The sequence below is a fragment of the Lipophrys pholis genome, assembly GCF_963383615.2.
Source record: "Lipophrys pholis genome assembly, chromosome: 4".
Classification (NCBI taxonomy): domain Eukaryota; kingdom Metazoa; phylum Chordata; class Actinopteri; order Blenniiformes; family Blenniidae; genus Lipophrys; species Lipophrys pholis.
In genome coordinates, this window is record NC_137637.1 from 32789694 (window position 1) to 32816313 (window position 26620).

The 26620-nt window shown below is 41.8% G+C and overlaps 2 protein-coding genes across 3 annotated transcripts; one reads left to right on the top strand and one right to left on the bottom strand.

Moving 5' to 3' along the window:
• Nucleotides 1–644: 644 nt before the first annotated feature.
• On the top strand, nucleotides 645–8144 carry LOC308109100 (butyrophilin subfamily 3 member A2-like). Its single transcript, XM_080462471.1, has 7 exons — nucleotides 645–731; nucleotides 809–913; nucleotides 3213–3551; nucleotides 4674–4709; nucleotides 5352–5630; nucleotides 6163–6309; nucleotides 6623–8144. Exons 2-7 carry the CDS (start codon nucleotides 814–816, stop codon nucleotides 6637–6639), a joined length of 918 nt encoding a protein of 305 aa, XP_080318597.1. The 5' UTR covers nucleotides 645–731; nucleotides 809–813; the 3' UTR covers nucleotides 6640–8144.
• Nucleotides 8145–13916: 5772 nt separating this feature from the next.
• Nucleotides 13917–26506, bottom strand: LOC308108125 (butyrophilin subfamily 3 member A2-like). 2 transcript variants are annotated; one of them, XM_080460863.1, is made up of 7 exons: nucleotides 26197–26506; nucleotides 21258–21596; nucleotides 17242–17277; nucleotides 16425–16703; nucleotides 15420–15542; nucleotides 15062–15136; nucleotides 14123–14567 (listed from the first exon to the last, which is right to left on the bottom strand). In XM_080460863.1, exons 1-7 carry the CDS (start codon nucleotides 26321–26323, stop codon nucleotides 14485–14487), a joined length of 1062 nt encoding a protein of 353 aa, XP_080316989.1. In that variant the 5' UTR covers nucleotides 26324–26506; the 3' UTR covers nucleotides 14123–14484. The 2 variants fall into 2 exon arrangements, with proteins under 2 accessions (XP_080316990.1, XP_080316989.1); XM_080460864.1 differs by lacking the exon at nucleotides 17242–17277 and having other exon boundaries at nucleotides 13917–14567; nucleotides 26197–26488.
• Nucleotides 26507–26620: the final 114 nt, after the last annotated feature.

The window sequence follows — 26620 nt, forward strand, 5'->3', positions numbered from 1 at the left end:
TGATTAATATAAAGCAGAATGTTTAAAATGTGATGTAATAAGCAGCTCCGTCACAGTGAGAGGAACGACGTGTTGTTGTTTGTTTGTTTGTCTGTCTGTCTCTCCACTTGAACTATTGAATTTGTAATCAAATCTGAGGGTTACTGAAGGAAAACAGCTTATTCATGGTCATAGTTGAGTCTTTTAAACTGTCGCTTCCACAGAGGAAGACGTAAAGCGAAAGGAACGGCAGAAGGTCATAAATAAAGGATGTGTGTCATTCATTTAATTTTTCTTTTTCTTTTTAAGTGCTGTGCTGATGTGAGAGTGTTTAGTTTGTATAGCACACACTGGATGATGCTGGACATCTGCATTCCCCCAATTGGTGATGAATAAACTATCTATCTATCTATCTATCTATCTATCTATCTATCTATCTATCTATCTATCTATCTATCTATCTATCTATCTATCTATCTATCTATCTATCTATCTATCTATCTAACGTGTGAATACGCTTCATGAAAACATATTTCTGATTAAAGGTTAATTGTTACTGACTGAATTTACTTGGATGAACAATTAATGAAATATTTCTTTATTTTAGATTCAGTCTAGGGTTAATTAGCACGTGACCGATGACGAGCTGAAGGAGTTCCACCCCCGGTTGTTGGAAAGAACCGACGGCTGTGCTGCGGAGCGCGGACGGTGGAGGGATTCCTGCAGTAAAAACGGTGGAGGACCCATAAAAAGTGAGTCTAAATTAATAGTAGGCATAGACCTCATTACACCGCTGGGGCCGAAACTGTTGTATGTGTATATCAACCAGGCGTCATGCGGAGTTTTAAGGCCATGCGGGGTCTTCTCGGGAAATGGATGGAAACGCTGCTGCTTTTGTGCTTCTTGTGCGCCGAGCTCGTGCCTCCTGCTTCAGGTGAGAAAACCCCCGTTAGACGAGGAGGTGACGCCCGGTGTTGCATATTAACAGGTCACCATTCCTCATCATGTCTGGAGATTGTTTGTGTCGTCCCCCAGGGGTCAGTATTGGGTCCCAAACTTTTTATTTTGTATATTAATGATATGTATAAGGTTTCTATGTATGTATATATATTCTATGTACTGGACACGTGTGTGTGTGTGTGTGTGTGTGTGTGTGTGTGTGTGTGTGTGTGTGTGTGTGTGTGTGTGTGTGTGTGTGTGTGTGTGTGTGTGTGTGTGTGTGTGTGTGTGTGTGTGTGTGTGTGTGTGTGTGTGTGTGTGTGTGTGTGTGAGATGGAAGGAAGTAATTATATTATTTACTTGTGACAAGGGGTGAGAGTAAATAAGTTTTTACTTCTTCTCACTCCTTTTCGAATACTCATCTGACGATGTTTTTCTTGATTTATTTTATATTATTATTACTGTTATTCATTTATTTATTTACTGAGAGGAAAACTTTGTTGTTAATTTTCTTCTTTTTTTTTTCTCTCATTGTTTTGTACCTTATTCGAAATAAACATTTCAATCAATCAATCAAAACTGGTGACCGAGGGCGAGCTTAGGCCAAGGAATAGAGAGCATTTCCCACGGCTCCAGCTCATCTATGTCCCAAGTTAATGTTATATGAGCTAAACACAACGACAACACCACAAAATGTGTTTTTCCTACCTGTGGAAGGTAATCCCACACAGTCCATTGTCCTTATTTTGTCTGTTTGTACAACCAAAAGCAGAACAGTGATGCGGTATCGTTGCTGAAGTCCTGACAGATGCCACTCACAAGATGGCGGACGCACTGACCTATGTTCCAGCCAGTCGTGAGGCGTCTAGTGTGTATGTCTATGGTTGCTAGCAGTAACAACTGACGCTAAAGGAGCTCGGTCACCAGTTAAAATGGTCACCTGTTAATATGGAACACCGGGCCAGATGGGGGTCTGATGTTGGTCAGCAGTGCCAGGCTACATTAGACTTTTATGAAAACTGCCCCCGTGGTGGAGCTTTTAGAAAAACGCTCAGGCACCATTTAAACAGGCGAAAACAAAACTTTCAGGACGTTTTAGACTTTAACTCTCATCTCTTCTCTGTGATTCCCTCCACGTTTCTCAGTAACTCGACAGATTCAAACTACAAATCTCCAGTATGAGAGCTGTCGTGAACAGCATACATTTATTTAATGTATAACTCGATAACGCACTTATTTCATGGTGTTGGTCTAACGTGCTTGGAGATATACAATAGATGCATTCATTCTGGAAAGTGTTGTGGTTTGTACTTTACTGTATGTGTTGGTTTTTCATGTTATCTGTTGTCAAACACGCTGAATGATGCAGCTGAGAGCAGCAGCAGATGTGTTTGATGTGGGAAACGCTGCAGAACCACATCTACACCTAAAGCCCTATTCGTACGGGATTATATTACCTAGGGACCAATGGTAATTTGTAATAATCGTGGAGAATATCTGAGATCTTAAATCCCATGTGAGTGTCTTTAATTTGTAAAGTAAACATTCCACCAAGCCAGGAAACCCTTTTTCCTGGTTGAAATGGCCGCGGTGGAAATTGACAGTATCATATATTTGTAGGGCGATACACAACAGGCCTATGGATCCTGAAGGATGACACTTGTAGCAGCTAGACACATTCTTTTTTTCCCGGGCATATCTTTTAACAGGCTTAAAACAAACGGCCCGTCATCCTACCAGAGCTGCTCACTGGACTGAACAGTCCACCAGGATTTCACCGGCCTTCTTTGTGATTGTTGCAGGTTAAAATCCCTGATTTCGCAGGAGCTTTTCCAGAGAGTTGCTGTAAAAGTTGTTTGTTATGGTGAAATTCAATTCAATTCAACTTTACTTCTATAAAGTTGAATTGCTTTACTCCCTCAGTAGTAAACCTAACCCTTCAATAGTTGGAGAGAATCAGATCTATGCGTTGTGACATCGTCTCAGACAGGATTACAGTGTCTCTGGGTAAATGATGGCACAGGAGCCTGAGTGTGGCTAACGCTGCTCGCGGCAGGCGTTCTCTTGTTGATATCAAAAGGCCTGAGTCCACGTGGCCGTGCATCGCTTCAGAGGAGTGATTCTATGCCTTTGTCTGACGGTCTCCGGTTCATTTTCCCCATGAATATTCAGTTTTTATACGATTAATCGACATTTTGTGGCACAAGTCTAAAATCTTTACACAGCAGTGTTTAGTTGGGAGAAAACCAGACTAATATTTGAACTATTTCATCGATTAATACCTTGTCTTCCAGGATCGGATCAGATCGAGGTATGTGTACCAGAAGGAAGTGACGCCATCTTGAATTGCTCCCCATCCCATAAAACGGACCTCCGTTCAAAGATGTTTGACTGGAAGAAAGATGGCCAGATGGAGGTTTTCTTCTACAGCAATGAGAATCATTACAGTAACGGCCTTTCAGGTCAGGATCCACAGTTCAAGGGTCGCGTTTCACTTTTTGAAGATCAACTGGAGCACGGCAACGCCTCCATTCACATCAATAACACACGACTCAGCGACAGCGGAAACTACAGCTGCATCTTTCCACGATTAAACTCTCAAGAAGAAATATTCTTCGTCCAGCTTGTTATTCGTAAGTCTTTTTAATCATTTTAAACGATTCTCAAAGAAAAAGCTTGTTGATTTCCCTTTTTAAATGGTAAGGAATCTGTACCCACATGAGTTGTAGTGGCCACATGTAAATATCTTCTACTGACCCTTGGATGTTTACATTGGATTGGTTAAATCTTCGTACCGCTGCAGCTTCAGAAGTACTGCAGTTTGTCGACTCAGCTGTTTTCTGTCATTTCTTTCTTGATTTCGGTTCTCCTCTCCTCTTCCTGTGGCCTCCATGTGTGTAATAATGTTACAGTAATGACGTGACGCGTGAGCTGTTTATTTTGGGAAATGACCAACCTCAGAGCCGAGGCGGCGTTTTAACATTCCTCCTCTCTGAAACCTGTTTTAAAACGAAAAAAACCAACATTTTTCAGGCTCCTAAAACGCCGCGCCGTGCGAATGATCGACCTAAAACGATGCGTTTACATGAAACGGCGTTCTCATTTGGACCTCATTAGGTCCTCAATGGTCCATAATGGTCCTTAATGGTCCTCAATGGTCCTGAGTATTTGTTTGGCAACTTTACCCCATGATTTTTTTTTTTTGTGAAATTATGTGGGAAATTCTGGTCCAGTGACACTTTTGGCCCAGGTCAGGACTGACTAAATGTGTTTTTTATGTTTGTTTTTAGAATTTTCTAATGTTACATATGTTTACAAGTTTACGTGTATAAATACCAACAGACGAACGACGAATGAATTTATGTTTCTGAACTTGAAACATCAGAATGAAGTAAATGAGTTCACAACTCTTTTCCTAATATAATGAGATGTAGCAGCTTATTTTGCTTTACTTTGCTTTGCTGGTGGGGGCCGAGGGTCTTGCTTTGAGACTATGGAAGAGGAGAACATGCAAACGCCACACAGAAAGGCTGTGAGGCGAGAGCGCTGACCTCTGCACCACCGTGTGGCTGTTTTCTTTTTTTTTTAGTAATCGATTATTAGATTAAGGTTGACATAGGACTGTAAATTCTTATGTAGTAAATGGTGCCGTAGTGAGGTACATGTCATATCGAAGCGTTCCAGCCCGAATCAAAATGGTTGTTGTTGCTCTTCTGGTGGATGCTCTCTTTCTCACCTCTACATATTTTCCTTAGAGCCCATCTTTAGAGACCGATCAGCAGAGAACAGAGGTGAGCGATGAAGTCACTGAGTTACATCCTTTGTGTGTGTGTGTGTGTGTGTGTGTACACGTGTACACTGTGTGTACTGTGTTTATATTAATGACCTGAAATCTGTTATTTCTATCTCGTAGTGAGTTATGAAGCTTGACGTCAGTGCTGCCACGCCCCGGAGGGCCGATCATGTGTTCTGATGCTTGTGTTATCATGAAGCGACACTCCTACCGTCTCCATATGAAAAGTCCAAATGGGATTGAACTCAACTTCTCTTGGAATATTCTGTCGCTGATATTTTATTTTGATAATTTCTTGGTACAAAACAAGTAAAGCCAGATGGTGTAAAATCTTGAGGGCCAACGTTATTATTTTTAAAGCAGATAATCACGTCACGAGTCAGAGGGTCTGATTGTCTAAGATCTGTATGAGGTGGGCGTTTTTCAGGTTGCGAAGAAGAATGACGCAGTGAGTGGCATCATGTAATGAGTTGGACACGTCAGAGGAGGAAATTATCAAACATTTAGGAGAATCACAGCAGAAAAATCTGAATTTGACAGAAAAGGAAAATCTTTTAAAAAGCCAGTATCAAGGCTTTGGGACAGTGGATCGTCGGTCAGCTTCTACGCTTCACTGTGTGGCTGTTTGTTCTGTCCACAGATGCTGTTTCAAAGATTCACACTGAGATTCTTGATTCCACCGACGCCGGGGTACCGCTGAAGTGTGAGGTTCACGATGCTTTCCCTGAACCGGAAGTCTGGTGGGAGGACAATGAAGGAAAGAAATGTCCAGCCTCAGAGACTCGGATCTCCAAAAGAGGAGGTCAATACGACATCACCATCACCGCCAATGTGACCAAAACTGCAAACAACCTCTTCTTCTGTGTGGTCAGACAGAAGAAGATCCACCATGAGAAAAGAGAGAAAATCTATGTGCCAGGTAAGATCCTTCATCCCTGAGAGGTTTCAGCCCAGTGGAGGTGAAGCTCTCACTGTAGAATAATCCATAAACTTCATTAGGGATACACTGAGGCTCGCCACCTCACTGGCTGTTAAAGGTGTGTGAAGCGTCGACGCTGAGGCTGTGCGGAAGTGGTTTGTTGGCAACGCACTGCCTTCACATATCGTTTGCTTATAGAGTATGAATAAGTACTCGTATCAATACTCTATCTTAGCAAGTAGTTAAAGATTAGTGCTCGTCCTCATTCTCTAAAGAAGTGGTACCGGTGCATTCCTACATTTCATTTGTGTAAAATATTTCGTCGTGCTGCTTTGGTATGAAACTACAATGAATAAGCAGTAATAATAACTCTGTCGTGTGTTTTTTCAATAATTAAAGATATCTTGAGAATAAAAGGAAAATCCAGGGGGAAAAAAGAAACATTTACCTTATTATGAGCTGATGTTCTTCCTTGTATTGACAGTCTCCGGTGTTCTGTGTCTGATGACCGGTTATTTGTGATGTGTTTCAGAGAAGATGTTCCTGGTGTGTAAAGATCACACCTGGCCAGTGATTGAAGCAGGACTGATTGGAGGACTGATTGGAGTCCCGATTGGAGGACTGATTGTCGGTCTTGTAACTCCTGCAGTGATGTGGATCAAAAAAAGACATGAGCCAGGTAAGTTTGACTCTCTGCAGTCCACAGACAACATACCACATAGCAGCAAAACTCAGCACAGCCGCGCTCAATCTCAGTTTCGACTTGTGTTTAATATGCAAACATTGAACTGGTTTTTAGACTTTGTTGATTGACTAATTAAAGCCACATGTCAGACAAGCAGTTCAGGCAATTGGTTTTCCAGAATCTTGTCGCGCTGTTCCAGGAAGATACAGACAATCAGATGCAGCCTGAGATTTTCTCACGTCGTTTGGAAAAGATCATTGTTGCTCCTCAATGGGTTTGCAATGAGTTTTTCTCTTCGTCTCTGCAGGTAGTAAGCAGGGCTAAGTCCGATGAAGCAGAGTGCGACGAATGCACTCTTTTCTTGTTTTTCCAACACAAGATAGATATGCTGGAGGACCTGGTGCTGTGTGAAACGAGGAGCCGATTCCAGAGGATCCTGATCGGAACAAATGATGTGACATTCCCGATGGTTGGAGTTCTGTGATGTGTCTAGAAGAGATATTTGAAAGGGAATGTTTTGAATTTATTTTGTCATCTATCAGAGGAAAACAGACATCTGTGTCGAGGGATTTCAATCGTGCAGTCTTATCTGTGCCTTTAAACAAATCATCGACCTTCAGTTTGTCTTTCTGGAGTCCAAGATTACTATTGAAACAACACATCATCAGTGGGGTAAAACTAACCCGTCTGGAGTTTACCTGTTGAGCGTTGACTTCTTTACCACTGGCAGGTTGTTGGATATTATAAGATATCCTTTATTTATCTCGCATGTGGAGAAATTTGCAGTGGTACAGCAGGCTAGTACAGAGAAAGAAGCACACATAGCAGGAGCTAAAAAAGCAGATAAAAATACAATATAATAGAAACAATATGCACACGGTGCCTATAAGTGTGGACATGTACAGAATATGGGGGTGGATGTATTTTACACAGTAAATACGTTCTTATAGATTATTATAGTTATAGCACCACTTATTGCCCAGTTTGAGTGGAGTGATATTGTCCGGTGGTGGTGTGCAGTGGTCTACTGGGAGCAGGCTTGGTTGAAGAGTCTGACTGCAGCAGGGAGGAAGGACCGGCGGTATCTCTCCTTCAGACACCGCGGGTGGAGAAGCCTGTCACTGAAGGAGCTGCCCAGTGATGTGACGGTACCATGTAGGGGGTGGGAGACGGTCTCCATCAGGGATGAACGCTACTTCAACATCCTCCTGTCTCCCACCACCTCCACAGGGTCCAGGGGGCAGCCCAGGACAGAGCTGGCCTTCCTCACCAATTGGTTCAGTTTATTCCTGCCTGCAGCCGGAGTGCTGCTGCTCCAGCAGACCACTCCATAGAAGATGGCTGATGCCACCACTGAGTCAAAAAAGGTCCTCAGGAGCGCTCCCTGCACTCCAAAGGACCTGAGTCTCCGCAGCAGATGGAGTCTGCTCTGGCCCTTCTTGTAGAGAGCTTGTGTGTTGTCAGACCAGTCCAGTTTATTGTTCAGGTGAACACCCAGGTACTTATAAGAGTCCACTATTTAAGTGATGTTAACAATGGCTGAAATCAATTAATAACAAAGAGCCCCATATAAGAAATTTGCCACCACTGAGATAGATGGATCGAAGTGATGTTAATTTAGAGTGGATGAAACACCCCTTTGACCTTTGGCTGTTTGGCGGGGCTTATTTAAAGAGACATCCATTGTGTGTCAGAGATGACTGAGAGACTGAGAATCAGTCTGAGTCTGACTCTGCCAGCTTGCTGTGAGGCTGGAGGTACATGTTTTTTCTGAACTTTTGTAAAAAGAACGCTTCAAATAAAACAAATTTTGTTTTTGGAATACACCAACTACAACCTCATCCTTTCTTCATCTGCTGAACAACATCCAAGTCAAACTGATCCCAAGTCGGGGTGAGGAACGGTGCACGTTCACATGGAAGGGGCAGAGTTTGCAGCATCTGACCAATCACACACACGGAGAAACATTGCAGAGCCACTTACTTTTCCACAAAGGAGCAGTTATTCTGTGAAAATGTGAAGAATTAACACCCACACTGTTGTCTCGTCCAAAGCCAGAAAACTGCTGAGTTGTTAATGTGTGACTTTGTGAGATTATATGATATTAATTCATTGGACAATATATTAACAGGCCGGCACGGCTCTGTGATCACTCATATTCACTTTATCACAGCAGAAACGTGTCAGGCAGAGCTTCCTCACTGCTCTTCTTTTAGGCTTATATTTACCATCATGTTGTATTGAGACTGAGTTTCCCCTGTGTGAGTGCGTTGTGTGTTGGAATATTGATTCATCATCATGACGACAGGCGTAGATGTGTGTTTCATCAATTCATGTTTCTGCAGTTCTGTCTGTGTGACCAAATTATTATTAACATCATTATTTCAGATCAACCCTCGAGGGAGCTAAACAGACTTGGGAACAAGTCAAGAACACAAACTTTTGAAGCCTCAGTAACGAGGATTTGATTATGTCACAAAGACAGCTCTGAAAACTCTCTCCTCTTCGCTCTACAATTGTCATGGTGCTATTTGAATAAAGTTGAATTAAAACAGCGCACCAATCAGGATCATCTGAGAAAGGGCAGGTAATTTTCCCAGCGATACCGAGCTTTTACCTCTTATGCAAAACACAACCTGGTCCAGAGCAGGTTAGACCTTCAGGGCCCCGTTTTCACGACAGCGTTTCACTAATCCATTAAAAAAAGGAGTGTGTTTATGTTGCAGCACTGACCACGATGTAGATAGTATACCGGGCCACTGGAGGGCGCTGTTGCTTGATTTTGTAATGAAACTACACAGACATTTGTGCAGAGAACAATACGCTATAAACGTGAAGAAAATGGAGAGAACGCGACATCCGTATGGACTGATGACGCATCGGATGCTGTTAAGGGTGAGTCAACTATAAAACTACTGATATTGACAATAAAACTAGAAAACGGACCATGTTTGTTTACAAGTAGATGAGGGGCGGGCGATGCGCATGCGCAGTAAGAGGGCATAGCGACCGTGAAAGAATACTTTCACCTAGGGAACGTGGATAGAAACTTCACGGATACAGTGCATCTGAACACTGGTGTCGTGTAAACGGATACATTGGTATTCGTTCATGTGTAAACGGGGCCTCAGTTAACGGGGTGATTTATCCCAGTGAGAAGTGAACAAGCGTCACACTGTGGAAAACCCAGGGTTAAGCCCCAAAGTTACCTCGATTAAAGGAAATCCAGAGTCATAGTTTAGGCCCCAGATGAAAAACATAGCTTTGTGACGTCTACTTTGGTAGATTTGTGAAGAAACATAAACACGACAATCAAAAAGTGAATTGAGTCAAAGCAGGTGTGACAAAACTAAATAGATTAGATATCTAGAATACGACTGGGGGTTGTGCCAAACAAAACTTCCAAGTACAATAAAACCAGGCCTTACAATCTCTTACATAAACAAACAAAAGCCTGACTGTTTATCTACAAACAGTGCTTCAATCTAAAGTAAATACTGTGCTGGCACCAACCCAATAACCTCGTGTATTTAGTCAAAGAAAGAATGTACAGGGTACCCCAATTTCACCGTAAGTCCTCACCTCACACCACAAACCTACCAATCACTGTTCTTGAGTAAATTGACAGTGAGATCAAATAAGTTTAAACGGAATGTTTACAACCACATTTTACAAATAAACTCCGAATTAGTTCTAAACAGCACGAGACAAAGAAGAGTAAGACAAGTTAAATACATATTTTGACTGTGTAACCACACATGCAGGAAAAATGTCTGGGAGCATCTCTGCAGTGTCAGAGCCAATATTTGAACCAAGGGTCTCCAACACCTCTGAGACTGGAATAACCTTGTCCCCCCGGCAAGAAGGAAGTCAACACCTTTTATGGGCAAGGCAGGAAATACAGCTGCTTTAAAGCTCCTACAAACCGGGGAAGACTGAACGTGGATAATGTCCAAAGGAGCAGAAACAAAAGCCATTCCAACACCTTCGGACAATCGCATTTGTGTTACATGATGAGGTAAATGATAATGGTAGGATTCCCCCTCGAATAATAGACTGGAAGCCCCTTGTATATCTTAACATCACAACTGAATGCCGATCTTTCGGATCCCCCGTTAGCGACACAAAACCCTTGGAAAGGAATGGTTCGAGACGTTTATCAAGTTCATTGTCCTGTGATATTTCAGTGCCTGTTAACAACACATTCTTCAGAAGGCTCATGTCTTTTGCTGGAGGTCCCCTAACCATTTTCAAAAAGAGGGTGTTCGGGATCAGGTCTCACTGAACGCACTGCTGAACGTCTGTCTGAAGACATTTTCATGGGTCCGCTGTTCTGGACGATGAAGTCTCCTTCTGCTCACTTGAGAACGTCACCATCTTCTCGGGCAAAGCACCTTTAAAGTCAACTGCGGGGCTCTAGAATAATATATAGACTCTCAATGGAAACATCCTGTAGGTGGAAGCACTATGCCAGTGATGTGTCTAGTCTGCCTCTTTTGTTTTTTGTTTTTTGGTTGATCGTGCCGACTTTAGCCTTTTCAGGTGCAATAATACCCAACACCATAGACTTTTCTTTTTCTTTGGATGTGCTGCCCTGGTAGCCACTGTGTTTACAATGGAGACTGAGCATAGAAATACTTTGGTCTCTGAGTTCCAATAAAGACGATTTCGTAGTACTTTAACTCAGTTTACAAACGCCGACGTTGTCAGTTCATCTGGGCTGGTTCAGCAGTAGGCTGGTCAATAGAGGATGGTAGGGTGCCGCGCTTCTAGTGTTTTTGATTTTTATTCTTAAAATGAAAGTCGGGCTCGAGGAGGAAACGTGTGTAGTTAGTCGCACTGGAGTTTTGCCACTATTCAGACGAAATACTCTGTACCAGTGGGTACCTCACTACTGGCCCAGGATGTTGTTAAATACCGTCAGCAGTGATGACGGATGGGTTTTCAGTCTCTTTTGTGATAAAAACGCACGGCAATGCACAAGCTTACCTCATAAGTTGTTTCTAATTTTGTTCTAAACTATTTTGTGAAATATATATTATTCATGTGTTTTGTATAAGAATGCCCCATGTTAATAATATTGGTATCAGATAATGACTTTTTCACAGAGGAAAGAGAAGTGACTTTATAACTTACTCCGGATATTTTTCATCAGCCAACGCTGCTTATCAGAAGCTGCCGAATTACGGGGAACGGTTGAACGGAATGGCATCGTTATCAGCGAGCTCCGGCTGCAGCAGCTGCAGGCCCGGTCAGTTCACAGTTTCTTAGTGATACTTTGTCATTTGAGTACCTGCACCTATAAAGGGAAGTTACAGCTTGGGTTTGAGAAGGAGAGAATGAGGGCTGAGGTGGCGTTGAAAAGGGGAAGAGCTAAAGTAGGGCAGCTGAAGTTGGAGCTGTGAAGGGAAGGGGCAGAAGACAGGAGTCATCCTCAGCCGGTGCCAGAAGTGGATCTGCCGCTTGTGAAGTTGCGGAAAACATGCGGAAGTTAGTTGGTGATCCTGAATGCACCGAGGAGAGAACGCGTCTGTCGCTGTGAGTGTCTGTCACTGTGAGTCTGTCACTGTGTGTGTCTGTCGCTGTGTGAGTCTGTCGCTGTGAGTCTGTCACTATGAGTCTGTCGCTGTGTGTGTCTGTCGCTGTGAGTCTGTCACTATGAGTCTGTCGCTGTGTGTGTCTGTCGCTGTGTGTCTGTCGCTGTGAGTCTGTCACTATGAGTCTGTCGCTGTGTGTGTCTGTCGCTGTGAGTCTGTCACTATGAGTCTGTCGCTGTGTGAGTCTGTCGCTGTGTGAGTCTGTCACTATGAGTCTGTCGCTGTGTGTGTCTGTCACTGTGTGAGTCTGTCACTATGAGTCTGTCGCTGTGTGTGTCTGTCGCTGTGTGTGTCTGTCACTGTGTGAGTCTGTCGCTGTGTGAGTCTGTCGCTGTGTGTCTGTCGCTGTGTGTCTGTCACTATGAGTCTGTCGCTGTGTGTGTCTGTCGCTGTGTGTGTCTGTCGCTGTGTGAGTCTGTCGCTGTGTGTGTCTGTCGCTGTGTGAGTCTGTCGCTGTGAGTCTGTCTCTGTGAGTCTGTCGCTGTGTGTCTGTCGCTATGTGAGTCTGTCGCTGTGTGTGTCTGTCACTGTGTGTCTGTCACTATGTGAGTCTGTCGCTGTGTGAGTCTGTCGCTGTGAGTCTGTCGCTGTGTGTCTGTCACTGTGTGTGTCTGTCGCTGTGTGAGTCTGTCGCTGTGAGTCTGTCTCTGTGAGTCTGTCGCTGTGTGTCTGTCGCTATGTGAGTCTGTCGCTGTGTGTGTCTGTCACTGTGTGTCTGTCACTATGTGAGTCTGTCGCTGTGTGAGTCTGTCGCTGTGAGTCTGTCGCTGTGTGTCTGTCGCTATGTGAGTCTGTCGCTGTGTGTGTCTGTCACTGTGTGTCTGTCACTATGTGAGTCTGTCGCTGTGTGAGTCTGTCGCTGTGTGTCTGTCGCTATGTGAGTCTGTCGCTGTGTGTGTCTGTCGCTGTGTGTCTGTCACTATGTGAGTCTGTCGCTGTGTGTGTCTGTCACTGTGTGTGTCTGTCACTGTGTGTCTGTCACTATGTGAGTCTGTCGCTGTGTGTGTCTGTCGCTGTGTGAGTCTGTCACTGTGAGTCTGTCGCTGTGTGTTTGCACTGCGACTGATAACCTGTCCAGGTGTTTCCTGCCCTCGTCTTTGAAGAACATAATACGGCCGGATGATATTACAGAGCTGCAAACAGTAAGTTTCATATCAGTGACATCAGAATGTCTTCAAGAGGCACGTGATACTTAGGAAATAATTAGCAAACCGTAGTGTGAATATTAGATTTTGATTGTTTTTTAAACAGCTTCTGCTCCATCGTCCACTATTTAAGTGTTCTGCTTCTTCATCGTTATGAGGGGAAAAAAATTAATCTTTCTTTATAAAAGTATAAACACAGTATAACATGGGAAAGAGGAAGGTTCCGTTAAAGACCTTTCCATCTACTGTCGCGGAAGATTGGAGGTAATCTAGTCCAGATTGTCAGTTGGAGGAGTTCCAACCCTGAAGAGGAAGAGGACAAATCTGAATCACTCCACTTTACTAAAGTCCGACACTAAATGGTTTTATCTGCATTAAGTGAAATGGATCTTTAGGAAATTAAAGCTTCATAAACACACTCAGATTCAAAGGCACAAACAGAGAAGTACACACACTCAACAAGTATACACAATCAGATAAGTACAAACACTCATTAGTGTACACACTCACATAAGTACACACTAAGTTTCAGATTATAAATAGGGGTATTCATTCATTTGTGTGGAATTCCGCTCTGTAGACATACGTGCTGGGATCAAAATGTAAAATAAACCCTTCAAATTGTATTTTGAGTGAAATCAATATTGAAAGAAGCCATCGCCAGGAAATCTCATTTTCCTTCCTGAAACATGTGTATTGGTGTTTTACCAGTTGAAAGTTGCCTGAAAACCTGAAGTTGTGAAAAGTGGCTGAGTTATTTTGTTCAAACCCGTTTTGTTACTTTAATTCATTCATGACCAAATTATGTGTGACACGTAAAATTACTAATGTAAAAATACACATTAGATCAAGTCTTTGTCATTTAAAATGATTTATTTAATCATCAATTTGTTACAAAAATATATAATAATATGTGATTAAAAAAAAAAAAGCAAAGAAATGTCAAATGGATGTCAAATTTCTACAAAGCCTTTAGAGTTTCAGATATACAGTAGTTTTCAAACAAACAAAAACTACATTTATGACATTTCGATTACATTTCAAGATGGTGAACATTCCTTTTTTCCAATTTTCTTTATTGGTTCATATAATTCTCAGCAAAACATTTTGCCTTGAACATCCATTCCTCTGTACATTACAGGTGAATCTCAATACATCCAAACCTATATAAATAATACAGAGATGAATAATTCCACCATATTATAAATAAACTTAATAAAACATTACAACTCAATAGAACAGAGACATGTTGATGTCCCTTTGTGATATCAAAGAATAAAAGAAATGAACTAAACCTGGCGAGAACCTGAGATATCATTTAACATTATACGAAAGATGGCCGCTCTGGTTTAACATACCTGATTCAGGTACGCCACTGGATAATTCTGAGCTGAGACTCGCATATTGTAATACTTGTACCAAGCTTATCAGCTAAAATCATGAAGATCAAGAACAATCAGAGATTTCTGACATCCGCCAAATGTTGACCTGGGAAAAGTTCCCGGATCCCCTGCAAAATTGAATGGAATCTTATGGCCTGATATGTATCCACGTTAAAAACTTCAACAAAATCCATGCAGTAGTTTTGACGTAATCTTGCTAACAGACATACAAAAATAGCTGATTTTATTACGTCGTTTATTACAATGATTTTATTTGGCGGGCGTAATAAAACCATTTTTATTATTTTATTATCATTTCAAAGTCAAATAACTTGACAACAAATGTCGTTTAAAGCAGCATAACCCAATAAACAAACTTAATTCATGACTGTACAAAAGCAACATGTATCTGTGTTTAAGAAGCCACAGCTGCAGCTCAGTTTTAAGGCCCCTGCATCCTCCCTTTTTGAACCCTTTTTTATTGGTTCGATGTTTCCCTGAAGTCAAATCCTACAAATCCTTCTGTATTTGTCTGAATTCAGCCTCACCACAAACTGAACTTTTATTAGCGCGTTATGGTTTGAGTTTTAACCTGAAGAGCCTCCTCTATTCAGTTCAGTACCTTCATTGGCTGCCAGTTGACCTTCCAGCGTTTGTTCAATAGGAGCCTTCGTGTAAGCAGGAGGACTCTGACGATCTGCACACGTGGAAACAAGAAGAGATTAAAGGGAGCAGTTGAGACAGCACACACATAGTTGTGATTGTCTGTATCTTCCTGGAACAGCGCAACAAGATTCTAGAAAACCAATGGCCTGAACTGCTTGTCTGACATGCGGCTTTAATTAGTCAATCAACAAAGTTTAAAAACCAGTTCAGTGTTTGCATATTAAACACAAGTCGAAACTGAGATTGAGCGCGGCTGTGCTGAGTTTCGCTGCTATGTGGTATGTTGTCTGTGGACTGCAGAGAGTCAAACTTACCTGGCTCACGTCTTTTTTTGATCCACATCACTGCAAGAGTTACAAGACCGACAATCAGTCCTCCAACCAGTCCTGCTTCAATCACTGGCCAGGTGTGATCTTTACACACCAGGAACATCTTCTCTGAAGCACATCACAAATAACCGATCATCAGACACAGAACACCGGAGACTGTCAATACAAGGAAGAACATCAGCTCATAATAGTCAAACACATCAGGGATGTTTCTTCACTCTCACATAGTAAAAATATGGACTCAACAGAAGTTTGGTGGCTCGCTGCCTGTCGACTGTTTCAGTTCCACCATCAGAGTCCGTCACACAAACATCAGCGAGTGTGTTGCTCTTTCTGTTGTTTGCTTCATAAGGTCCCTGGTCCATTCAACCATATATTAAAAAAAACCAATGACTCAGTAAAATAAGGTAAATGTGTTTTTTTTTTTCCTGGATTTTCTTTATATTATCAAGATATCTTTAATTATTGAAGAAACACACGCCAGAGTTTTTGTCACGTTTAAGACTTTATCATTTCAATATTTTTCAGTTGGTTAAGCCAATAGTTTTGTTTTGTGCTGTGCACATTCTGAAAAAATAAATGTGTGCTCAGTGCTGCCCCCTGCAGGGAGCCAGAGGTACATCACTTCCTGCTTATTCATTGTAGTTTCATACCAAAGCAGCACGACAAAATATTTTACACACAAATGAAATGTAGGAATGCACCGGTACCACTTCTTTAGAGAATGAGGACGAGCACTAATCTTTAACTACTTGCTAATATAGAGTATTGATACCAGTACTTATTCATACTCTATAAGCAAACGATATGTGAAGGCAGTGCGTTGCCAACAAACCACTTCCGCACAGCCTCAGCGTCGACGCTTCACACACCTTTAACAGCCAGTGAGGTGGCGACCCTCAGTGTATCCCTAATGAAGTTTATGGATTATTCTACAGTGAGAGCTTCACATCCACTGAGCTGAAACCTCTCAGGGATGAAGGATCTTACCTGGCACATAGGTTTTCTCTCTTTTCTCATGGTGGATCTTCTTCTGTCTGACCACACAGAAGAAGAGGTTGTTTGCAGTTTTGGTCACATTGGCGGTGATGGTGATGTCGTATCGACCTCCTCTTTTAGAGATCCGAGTCTCTGAGGCTGGACATTTCTTTCCTTCATTGTCCTCCCACCAGACTTCCGGTTCAGGGAAAGCATCGTGAACCTCACACTTCAGCGGTACCCCGGCGTCGGTGGAATCAAGAATCTCAGTGTGAATCTTTGAAACAGCATCTGTGGACAGAACAAACAGCCACACAGTGAAGCGTAGAAGCTGACCGACGATCCACTGTCCCAAAGCCTTGATACTGGCTTTTTAAAAGATTTTCCTTTTCTGTCAAATTCAGATTTTTCTGCTGTGATTCTCCTAAATGTTTGATAATTTCCTCCTCTGACGTGTCCAACTCATTACATGATGACACTCACTGCGTCACAACCTGAAAAACGCCCACCTCATACAGATCTTAGACAATCAGACCCTCTGATTGGTGAAATAGATTTCACTTATATAGTGTTTTTTCACTGCTTGAGCAGCCCTCAAAGCACTTTACATTATTAGTCACCAAGCCACCAGGCACGGTGCCTAATCCATCCATTGGGAGCAATTTAAGGTTTAGTGTCTTGCTCAAGGACACTTCGGCATGTGGAAAGGCAGAGATGGGAATCTAACCCGTTTCCTTCCATTTAGGAGACAAATGCTCTTCCAACCAAAACACAGCCACCCCTGAGATTAGTTGCTTTAAAAATGTAACTCAGTGACTTCGTCGCTCACCTCTGTTCTCTCCTGGTCTGTCTCTAAAGATGGGCTCTAAGGAAAAAGAAAAAAATATGTAGAGGTGAGGTGAAGGACAATTTTAAATTGTGATTCATGATTTTAAATTCATGACAACTTATTATAACTTTATTATATAGAAATTGGACTTCTAACAAAACAGCAACACAACCAGTTGAGAAAGAAAAACTTAAAGAAGATGGGACAAAATCACACTATTGAGAAAAGAGGATATATATATATATATATATATATATCTGAAGTCTCCATCTTGGACCCGGTTTGAGTCCAACAACAACAAGGAGACGTGTTGGACCGGGTCCAAGGTACACACACACACATTCACATCAAATTCAGCCCGTAGACTAAAAGGAATACTGTCACAGCTCCTTCATATGTTCTATTGAACACACAAGAACTTCACGTACACTGGGAGAAACACAAGCGGCTAAAATAAAACCAGTGATAGTGGGACTGGAATGCAGAACCGGACTCGCATCGTTGAAATGATGACGTTTTGTGGAAATTGAGCCTCCAAGGTAAACACAAACAAATCATTCAGGCTCTGTAGGTCAAAACTACAACTTCCATTCAGGATGATGAGACATTACCATTGTTTTCCCCGTTTGCCCTGTTTATAGAGCGTCCGGGGCAGGTACGACGAAGGAAAGGAACCTCTATTGAATATTCCGGGCATCATACATTATCTTAGTCCTAGATTATTGAAATTGAAATATGAGAAATCAAAAAAAAGAAATTCATACGATACTGAATTCATCTCAAAATGAGGACAAAAGATCTGAATCATGGTTAAAGAAAAGCCTCAAATCAGACAATTCAGTCATCAAATAAAGATACAGTACAAAGCTTCCAACAGTCGATAGAGTATAAACAAGGGTCATTGAAAAAAGATTCAGCTTTTTAAACCCGTCTTCTCAACAGTAGAACCCAAGTTGTACAAAAAAAACTAGATGTGCATCTTTCATTGGTCTCATTGGAAGCAACAGTCGGCGCTCCAGGGAAATTAGGAAACAACATTCTTACCATTTGTTTTCCTCTGAGGTAAAAACAAAAACAAAAGGTCCTGTCAAGTGATTACCTGACACATGCAAATGTAAATATATTCTTTTCTAATGAAAAATCGGGAAAAACAAAAACTCAAAAGAATGGGAAAAGTGCCACAGGTTTTCTGTTAGTGGACACTTTTTAGCCACAGATGAACTGAGCATTAACAACATGCTCAGAAAGATTAGAGAAACAACCGACCTTTCAGTCCTCTGTCCTCAGTGCTGTCTGTCCTGTCTTCCTGTCGCTGTAGAGGATCTCAATACAGTCTGAGTCGAGCTGGTGAGGCTTCAGGGGAATTCCTGGCTTTATGCCCAGAAAAGCTCTGAGTCTTTCTCTCCTATTATCTCCACATTCCTGTTCTTCCACATTGACTTATGACATACGACTTTGTTATGAAGTGCTTAGTGGGCAGAGGGTGTTTGTACGGAAGAGTTTTAGAACCACTGAAGAAGAAAAAAAATTTGGAGGCCAAAAAAAAAAAAAAAACCTTCGTGGCCCCAGAAAAAGTCGAAAGTCAAAGTCGAGATTTTTTTTTTTTTTTCACGGAGAGACCGTCTATCCATCCCTCATCATCTGCCCGTAGATGTGAATTCACATTAAATCACTTAATTCTGACTATATCGGGTTGCTTACTGCTTACGGACGTGTGATTTTACACAGGATAAGAACACATTTAAATAAGCAGCCCGGGACCCGTGTCTCTGTCCTTCGTACTCGACGAACTTCCGCGACGGAACCAGGCAGCAGGCTGCTTTGTCTCTTCTGGTCCTGATACTGATGATAACTGCACCGTGTTTATGAGCTAGATTCTGTCCTGAAGCATCTTTTCATCACCTCATTAAACCGCCTACGATGCATTTTGAGGAAAACAGTCACACGCGCTGGCATGTGGATGGACGGACTTTTTTTTCCACCATGAAAAAAAAAAATCTCGACTTTGAAGTTCGACTTTTTCTGGGGCCACGAAGGTTTCTTTTTTTTTTTTTAGCCTCCGAAAATTTTTTCTTCTTCAGTGGCGGCCCTAAAACTCTTCCGTATGTTTGAGTGTTAGAAAAGTTTATCCGCTATTTAAAGATGAAGTTGTTTGATCTTCACAGGTTCTGCACTGCAACTGAAAGTGCCTCAAGGGAGAAACTAAAACTTTTGGTACAACTGTTTGCAGCTTCACTGAGGCCCGGGATGACATGTCTTAAATGTTTTGGGATTTTGACACTCGTCGTAAATAAATGAAAATTTACCGTTGTATTCAAAGCTGCTGCTGGTGTGTTGTTTAGACGTGAACTCCAAACGCCGCGCACTGAACTACTGTCATCCCATCTGCAGTATTTAGTGCACCAGTTGACTTTTTCTCTGATTCACATGCAGCAGAAGAGCATACGTACATGGTTTACAAAAGGTCTTCTTTGAGCTGCTATATATTGTCCAGCACTTATAGGCATAATATAGCGCCACTCTGAGCAGAACTGGTCCTAAACACGTCAACAACACGTTCTCTCTATACTTCCAGAAGACGTCCTCAGGGAAGCCAAAATGAACGTCTTTCCTGGCCATTGCATGAAGGTCTTGTCTTGTAAAAACAAAACAAAAAACATTGCAACTCCAATTGAACCCAAACTTCCTGTGTGACCTAGTACAAACGTCTGACTAGGTTTCCCGTTTTTTTTTTTGTTTGTTTTTTTAGACGCGACTCGGTGACGGTTTGAAGTGATGTCACAAGCTGCACTTCCCAGCAGTACACAGACACATGCCACATCAATTTCCTGTCATGCTGTGGCTTTTTTAAAGAGACAAAGAATCTCGCAACAGCAGTCTGGGTTAATGGAAAGGTGATCCCCACCCTGGGCCCGGGAAAAAATACCAGCTTGTGATTTAACCCGATTAAAAATCTGAATTGTGAAGGAAGATTTGAGACGACTCGTAAATAGCCTAAGACAGAGATCTGCAATCTTTTTTACCAAAATAGCAATTTTTTTGTCTCTTTCCACCAAATCAATTTTAACTTGAGCCGCAAAATAGGTTTAAGCTTTAAAATGAGGTGAACACAGCTTCTAAAGTTTCACATATACTTTTGATATATGAACATAAGTTGCATCCTATGTTGCATCTGTGGAGTTCCAATTTAGGATGGCAAACATTCTATTACATCTTCAGTTGTTTTCAGACCTGTTTCTAGAGGTTTCAACCTTTTCTTTCCACCGTTTTTTAGATAATTTGGTCATTTTAGAACTGCTATGGGACTGGGTTGCTTCCTCACTGGAGGATGACGTGATGATGACTCCAGCTAAACAACAATCCCTTTTCCTTTCTTGGACTGTAACCTTCACATTGTGAAAACCTGCTCTTTGCCCCTCCGCAACATAAACTGGTTGAAACACAGCTACTAGTAGGACAGTACTCAAACAAAGGAGCAGAAACACTTCACATTACTCCAGCCCCACTTGGGGTAAAACAGCAGCCGCAGAAAAAGAAATAAGCTGCTGGGCGACGCCCAAAGAGGAAAACAGACCGAAAACAACCAAGTCGCATTTCTGAAACAGAGCTGGTGGAAACTGTAGAGACACAATATGAGGAGGAAGTGCTGTTTGTTCCACAGAGATTCACGTTTGTCCAATAAATACTTCATCAAGGTACCAAGATCCAACAATTCCAATGTGACGCGTCCAATCCAGCAAATGACCCCAAAAAGATTCAGGAGAAGGTATTTACATGTGGCCACTAAAAATCATGCGAGTACAGATTCCTTAGATGGTTAAAAAGGGAAATCAACAAGCTTTCAAACTAAATCAACGACCAAGAAGCATTTCTACGGCAAAGATACTTTTCACTTTGGTGTTTTGTTTCTGGTTTTTTAGGAAAAGCCGTTCCTGATGACGACGGGAGGAATAAACACGAGGAGCCAGTGCAGATGACCTGAAATCTTTTTCCAGGTATAAATGTAAAAGACTTACGAACAACAAGCTGGACGAAGAATATTTCTTCCTGAGAGTTTGATCGTGGAAAGATGCAGCTGTAGTTTCCGCTGTCGCTGAGTCGTGTGTTATTGATGTGAATGGAGGCGTTGCCGTGCTCCAGTTGATCTTCAAAAAGTGAAACGCGACCCTTGAACTGTGGATCCTGACCTGAAAGGCCGTTACTGTAATGATTCTCATTGCTGTAGAAGAAAACCTCCATCTTGCCATCTTTCTTCCAGTCAAACATCTTTGAACGGAGGTCCGTTTTATGGGATGGGGAGCAATTCAAGATGGCGTCACTTCCTTCTGGTACACATACCTCGATCTGATCCAATCCTGGAAGACAAAGCAGAGTAAATAAAAGTTTAACTGTCCTCCATAGTTCGCTACGGCTCTCATACTCTGTACGTTGTGATTTGTAGTTTGTATCTGCTGAATTTTTCTTCTTGTTTTTCAGTCATCAGAAGACAAACGGACGGAGACGCTTACAAACGATGAAAGATGAAAAGCATCCAGAGGTATGCAAATTTTTTTATTACATTCACGGCCCACACAATCAGCAGTGACTGGGAACTGTTTAATGTCGACTCGCACACAAGGGCAAACATAACTGGGGGTTTTACGAGCAGGAGTCACTGGGCGACACGCGGTGTGACTGTTTGTCTTTTGGCTTTCCGTTTTCTGTGCCATGTATTCATGGAAACACATTTATATATTTAACACATCAACTTTGCCAAACAACCAATATTGAATTAGTATAACCGTCATTCTATTTGTGAAATTGCTAAAGGAGAGATATTATATTAGATATCTGTTGGAATAATCTTACGAAAGGTTATCACATTCATTGTACCAACATTCTTTCTCATCTATTACGACTTGTATTTCTCCACTGTGATCTTTTATGGTAAGGAGGAATGTGGTCTGCAGATGGGAAGTGCCTTGAAATCAGATAAGAGGAACCCTAACACTCTCTGTCCGTTCTCCTCGCGAGTAAAAACCAATCTTAACTTGTGTCTGTGTTCTTCCTTGCAGAATTAATAAATGTTCAGAGGTTGGACCTGACATATCACAAGATATTTTTTCATACGTAGGACCACATTAGACCAGATCTGAAACCACTACACTTCTCCAACCTGGACCAGATGATCCTACAGGGACTAAACATTCATAAACACAAACCTTTAACTTTCTTTCTTAAAATGAAAAAAAAAAAAAAAGACATTAACCAGAATAATAGTGACTTGTTTCCATAATGTAGCAGCCCCAGACTACAGTGCTTCAGAGCAGCCAGCAGCACTGCAGGTTTGTTCAGAAGAAGGCCATTATAATCTGGTTTAACACTGATTTATGTGGACAATACAAGATCTGCTTTTCCTGATGTGCCATTTTGCTCTTGATTTTATTTTGTTGGATTGTTAATTATAACAAAACAAATCGTGGCCAACAGGTTCATGCTGTGATATTGAGACTTCCCGGAATCATGGACCGAGTCAGATTCATGTTCTAAAGCCCCCCCCCCCCCCCCCCCCCCCCAAAAAAAAATATTTCTTTATTATTTAGATATTTTCACATGGAATTTAGCTTCATAGAAGCAATTAACACAAATGGAGCTGAATGTAGTGAAAAACCTTTCAAGCTGAAGCGGCACCAGTCCAGCAAAAACCTACTGGAGATGGAGGCTGAACCCAAAACGAACTCACCTGTACAGAACAGGACAAAGGAACTGCATTTCCAGTATAGTGTGTTATGGAGGTTCTTTCAACTTTGATTGTAATTGTAATTCTCCACAGAGAACACGTTAGCAGAAACAAAAAGTGCTCGGGAGGGAGAACCTGTGTGGCGTCAGCTTGAGCTTAGATTCGCTCGCCTTTGTTTACCGAAGCTGCGCGATACGAACAGACCTGATAAGAGACAGTGATTAAATGGAAATAACGTTATAATTCCAACTGGATAGGTGGGCAGCCTATACAGTCAATTGACATGATATTAGGTGGTGTAATCTTGACACACACACACACACACACACACACACACACACACACACACACACACACACACACACACACACACACACACACACACACACACACACACACACACACACACACACACACACACACACACACACACTGTTCCGTCATTTTACTTTCATCACGTGGGATTGAAAGTATACAGTTTGTGTTGCGGCTCCAAATTTGTAGGAATTTGGAATTTTTCTCAGTTTTTTAACTTTCTTTTTTTATTGTTTTTGCTTTTTTTTCTCAGTGAAAATGGAAAAATGTTGTGTATTTTTTTTGTTCAGTAAGTTACGATTTTTAAATTTTATTTATTTATTTTGTTCCAGGTAAACAAACATGTCCCCGTTTCTTCACACACGTCTAATGTCTGAGTTAAGACCATTAATTGTTTTGGTCACAAGACATTGAACTTTTTAAGTTTCCATGGAGAAATAGGCCGTAAGGTGAACCACGAAAAGTCTTTCAGAAATTGAATTCCGTTCCGACGTCTGCGAACTACACAATCTTTGGTTCATAAAAAGAAGGAGTTATGTTAAGCTTACATCTAAAAGTTCGTCGCAAAAAATCCTGCCGATTATTTACGGCGAGGCATTTTATACAGAACTAGTGTCTTCACGGCGTAATAACATTTTAGTCCGCGAGAGGTGCCACGGTTGACACGTGATTGTTCTAGACCAATAGGAGAGCCGAATTTGATCAACACAAGCCAAGATGGCAGCGTCCGGCGTTTCGTCGAGTAGTACGGAAGAAGAGGAAAACTTACCAGAAAGTGGTAAAACAGCAAATTCTTCGGGACATAAACGGTGCTATATGCACATAGCATCAGTGAAACATGAAAAAGGTCAGGATTTCACAATCGCACGCTGGGATACTTACAGGAACAGCCTACGACGGTGGCTCGAGTTGAGGGGTGAGTGCCGAGACGTAGCTGAAAGCTACAAACATTGCCTTGATTTGGATTTTGAAAACATTCCCGAGGACGCTGCCTTCCACCCTACTTGTTATCGAAGGTTTATTGACAAGAATGCGATTGCAAAAGTGGAAAACCGTCTCGCGCGTGAGAGAGAGAGAGGAGATGACACGGAAAGCTCCTTAAGAAGCGAGGCCACCCCATCGACATCGAGCAGAACGACTCCGAGCCCTACAAATCCGACAAAAAGACTTAGATCCAGGTCAGACCTGAGGTCTTGTGTCAAGCAAAAGATAGGTGCTCCATCACCCGCTGGACATGGTTGGCATCTGGAAAATGGAAACCTACAAGTCACATGGATGACAAGAAATCCAGCCCCTGACAGTGTTTTGCATGTGATACATTGCAGTTGCAAAGAGAGTGCCTGTGAGACGGGCAGATGTTCATGTGTCTCTGCAGGACTCTGTTGCACAGACTTATGCAGGTGTTGCCACTGCTCAAATACAAAAGAAATCGAGGAGAGGGAAGATGACAACTGTCCTGACACTGACAGTGAGGACTAGCATGTTGGCAATTGTCTGAGAATTGTAGGCTATTGCATTGATTACATTGGTAACATTAGCATTCATTTTCGTATGCTGTTATATATATTGTAAATATGTATATATGTTTTCCATGCAGATTATTTTATGCTTAATCATTTTTGTATTTAGTTATGAGTGAATAAATGAAGGAATTAATAAATGAATGGTCCTTGTCATTGATCTACAATTATTGCCCTTTATTGATCAAAACGACATGAACATTAAAATTTCACCTTATTGTCTATTTGCCTCATTGTTCTTCTTGGAGGCGGTTATGTATAAAGCACTGTTTAGTATCCATTTGACCCGCTTTAGAAGACTTTTGGTAGAATTCCTCTCTCTCTCTCTATATATATATATTTGGTTTTTTTTTATTGAATAAATTTTACAAAACGAACAAGGTATACGTTCCTGTGCAACAGCACATCAAGTACAAAGGGACAGCACAACAATACAGCAATATATCGAATACAGCTTGAAAATAACAAAATAATAACACTACTGTAGTAGTAGGAAGAATAAATAAATAAAAATAAGTCAGCAATAGGTACAACAAGGATGATACATAAAATAAAATAATAGAATTCCTCTATGTGAGTGATGTTGAATAAAGCTATCGACGTCGCCATGTTCCGGGCTGTTGTCATAATGGAGCTACGCGATTGGTCTAGCACGATCACGTGACGAGCCGTGCCACCACAATCTTATTACGCTCTGAAGAATCTAGTTCGACATGAAATGCCTCGCCGTAAATAATCGGCAGGTTTTTTTGCGACGAACTTTTGGTTGTATACTTAACAGAAGTCGTTCTTTTTTATGAGCTAAAGATTGTGTAGTTCGCAGACGTCGGAGCGAGATGAAACGATAACAGGGTTCACCTTACGGCCTAAAACTCACCACCTTTATAACCTTTCATCGCGGGAATACAACTACGTACATGAGTAAATGTTTTATCAGCACGGTCAACTGTTAGGACGTCGTCTGGATGTCAAATATTGACGTCCATGTGATGTCCAGAAAAGACATCCAGACAATGTCCAAGAAAGACGTATAAAAATAACTTTCACTCTGGCTCCTCTGAGGACGTCTTCTGGGTGTATCGAGATGGCGTCCTTTAGACGTGTTTTGGGACCACCTTCTGCTCGGTGGGTTACTTCCCCTTTTTTTGTTTAACCAGTTTTTACTACATATACTGTGCGTATATTTTTACAGGTTTTCTTTAAGGTAATAATGCTGTTAAGCAATTTGTGATCTTGTTCAGTGAAAGATGATATATAAATAAACTGTACTTACTTACTAAGAACCAGTAACTAACTTCCTCTTTATATCCCTCCGCCTGTTTCTTTTAATGTCTCTAAATATGAAAATGTGCAGAAAACATCTTCACGCACCATGCGGCCTTGTGCGTTTGATTTTCTCACCTGCAGAGATGACAGGTCCAACGAACAAAGCGCAGAGCGACAGCAGAGTTTCCATCTGTTTACTGAGAGGACACCGCATGACAGAGGAGAGTCCAGGCACGGAATAAAAGTTCTCTGCAGGACACATGATGGACAGTTCCAACTCGTTTGCCCAAATAAACTCCAACGATTCCAATTTAAAATAATGAACTCCGAAGGCTCTCAATCACATCATATTGTTGGCCCAAGCTGCCGAACAGGACAAGGGCGGAAAAAATAGTGTGTCCTCCACAGTTGATCTCAGGCTACACATGCTTCTCAATATGTCTATGACGCCTCTGGGTATTTGTCTGCACAACATGAGCGCCATCTACTGGCGCCTGGAGGAAAATGAAAGCAGGAGCACATACCCGAGCGATAAAGAGGATGTGCTGCTGGTTTGGGA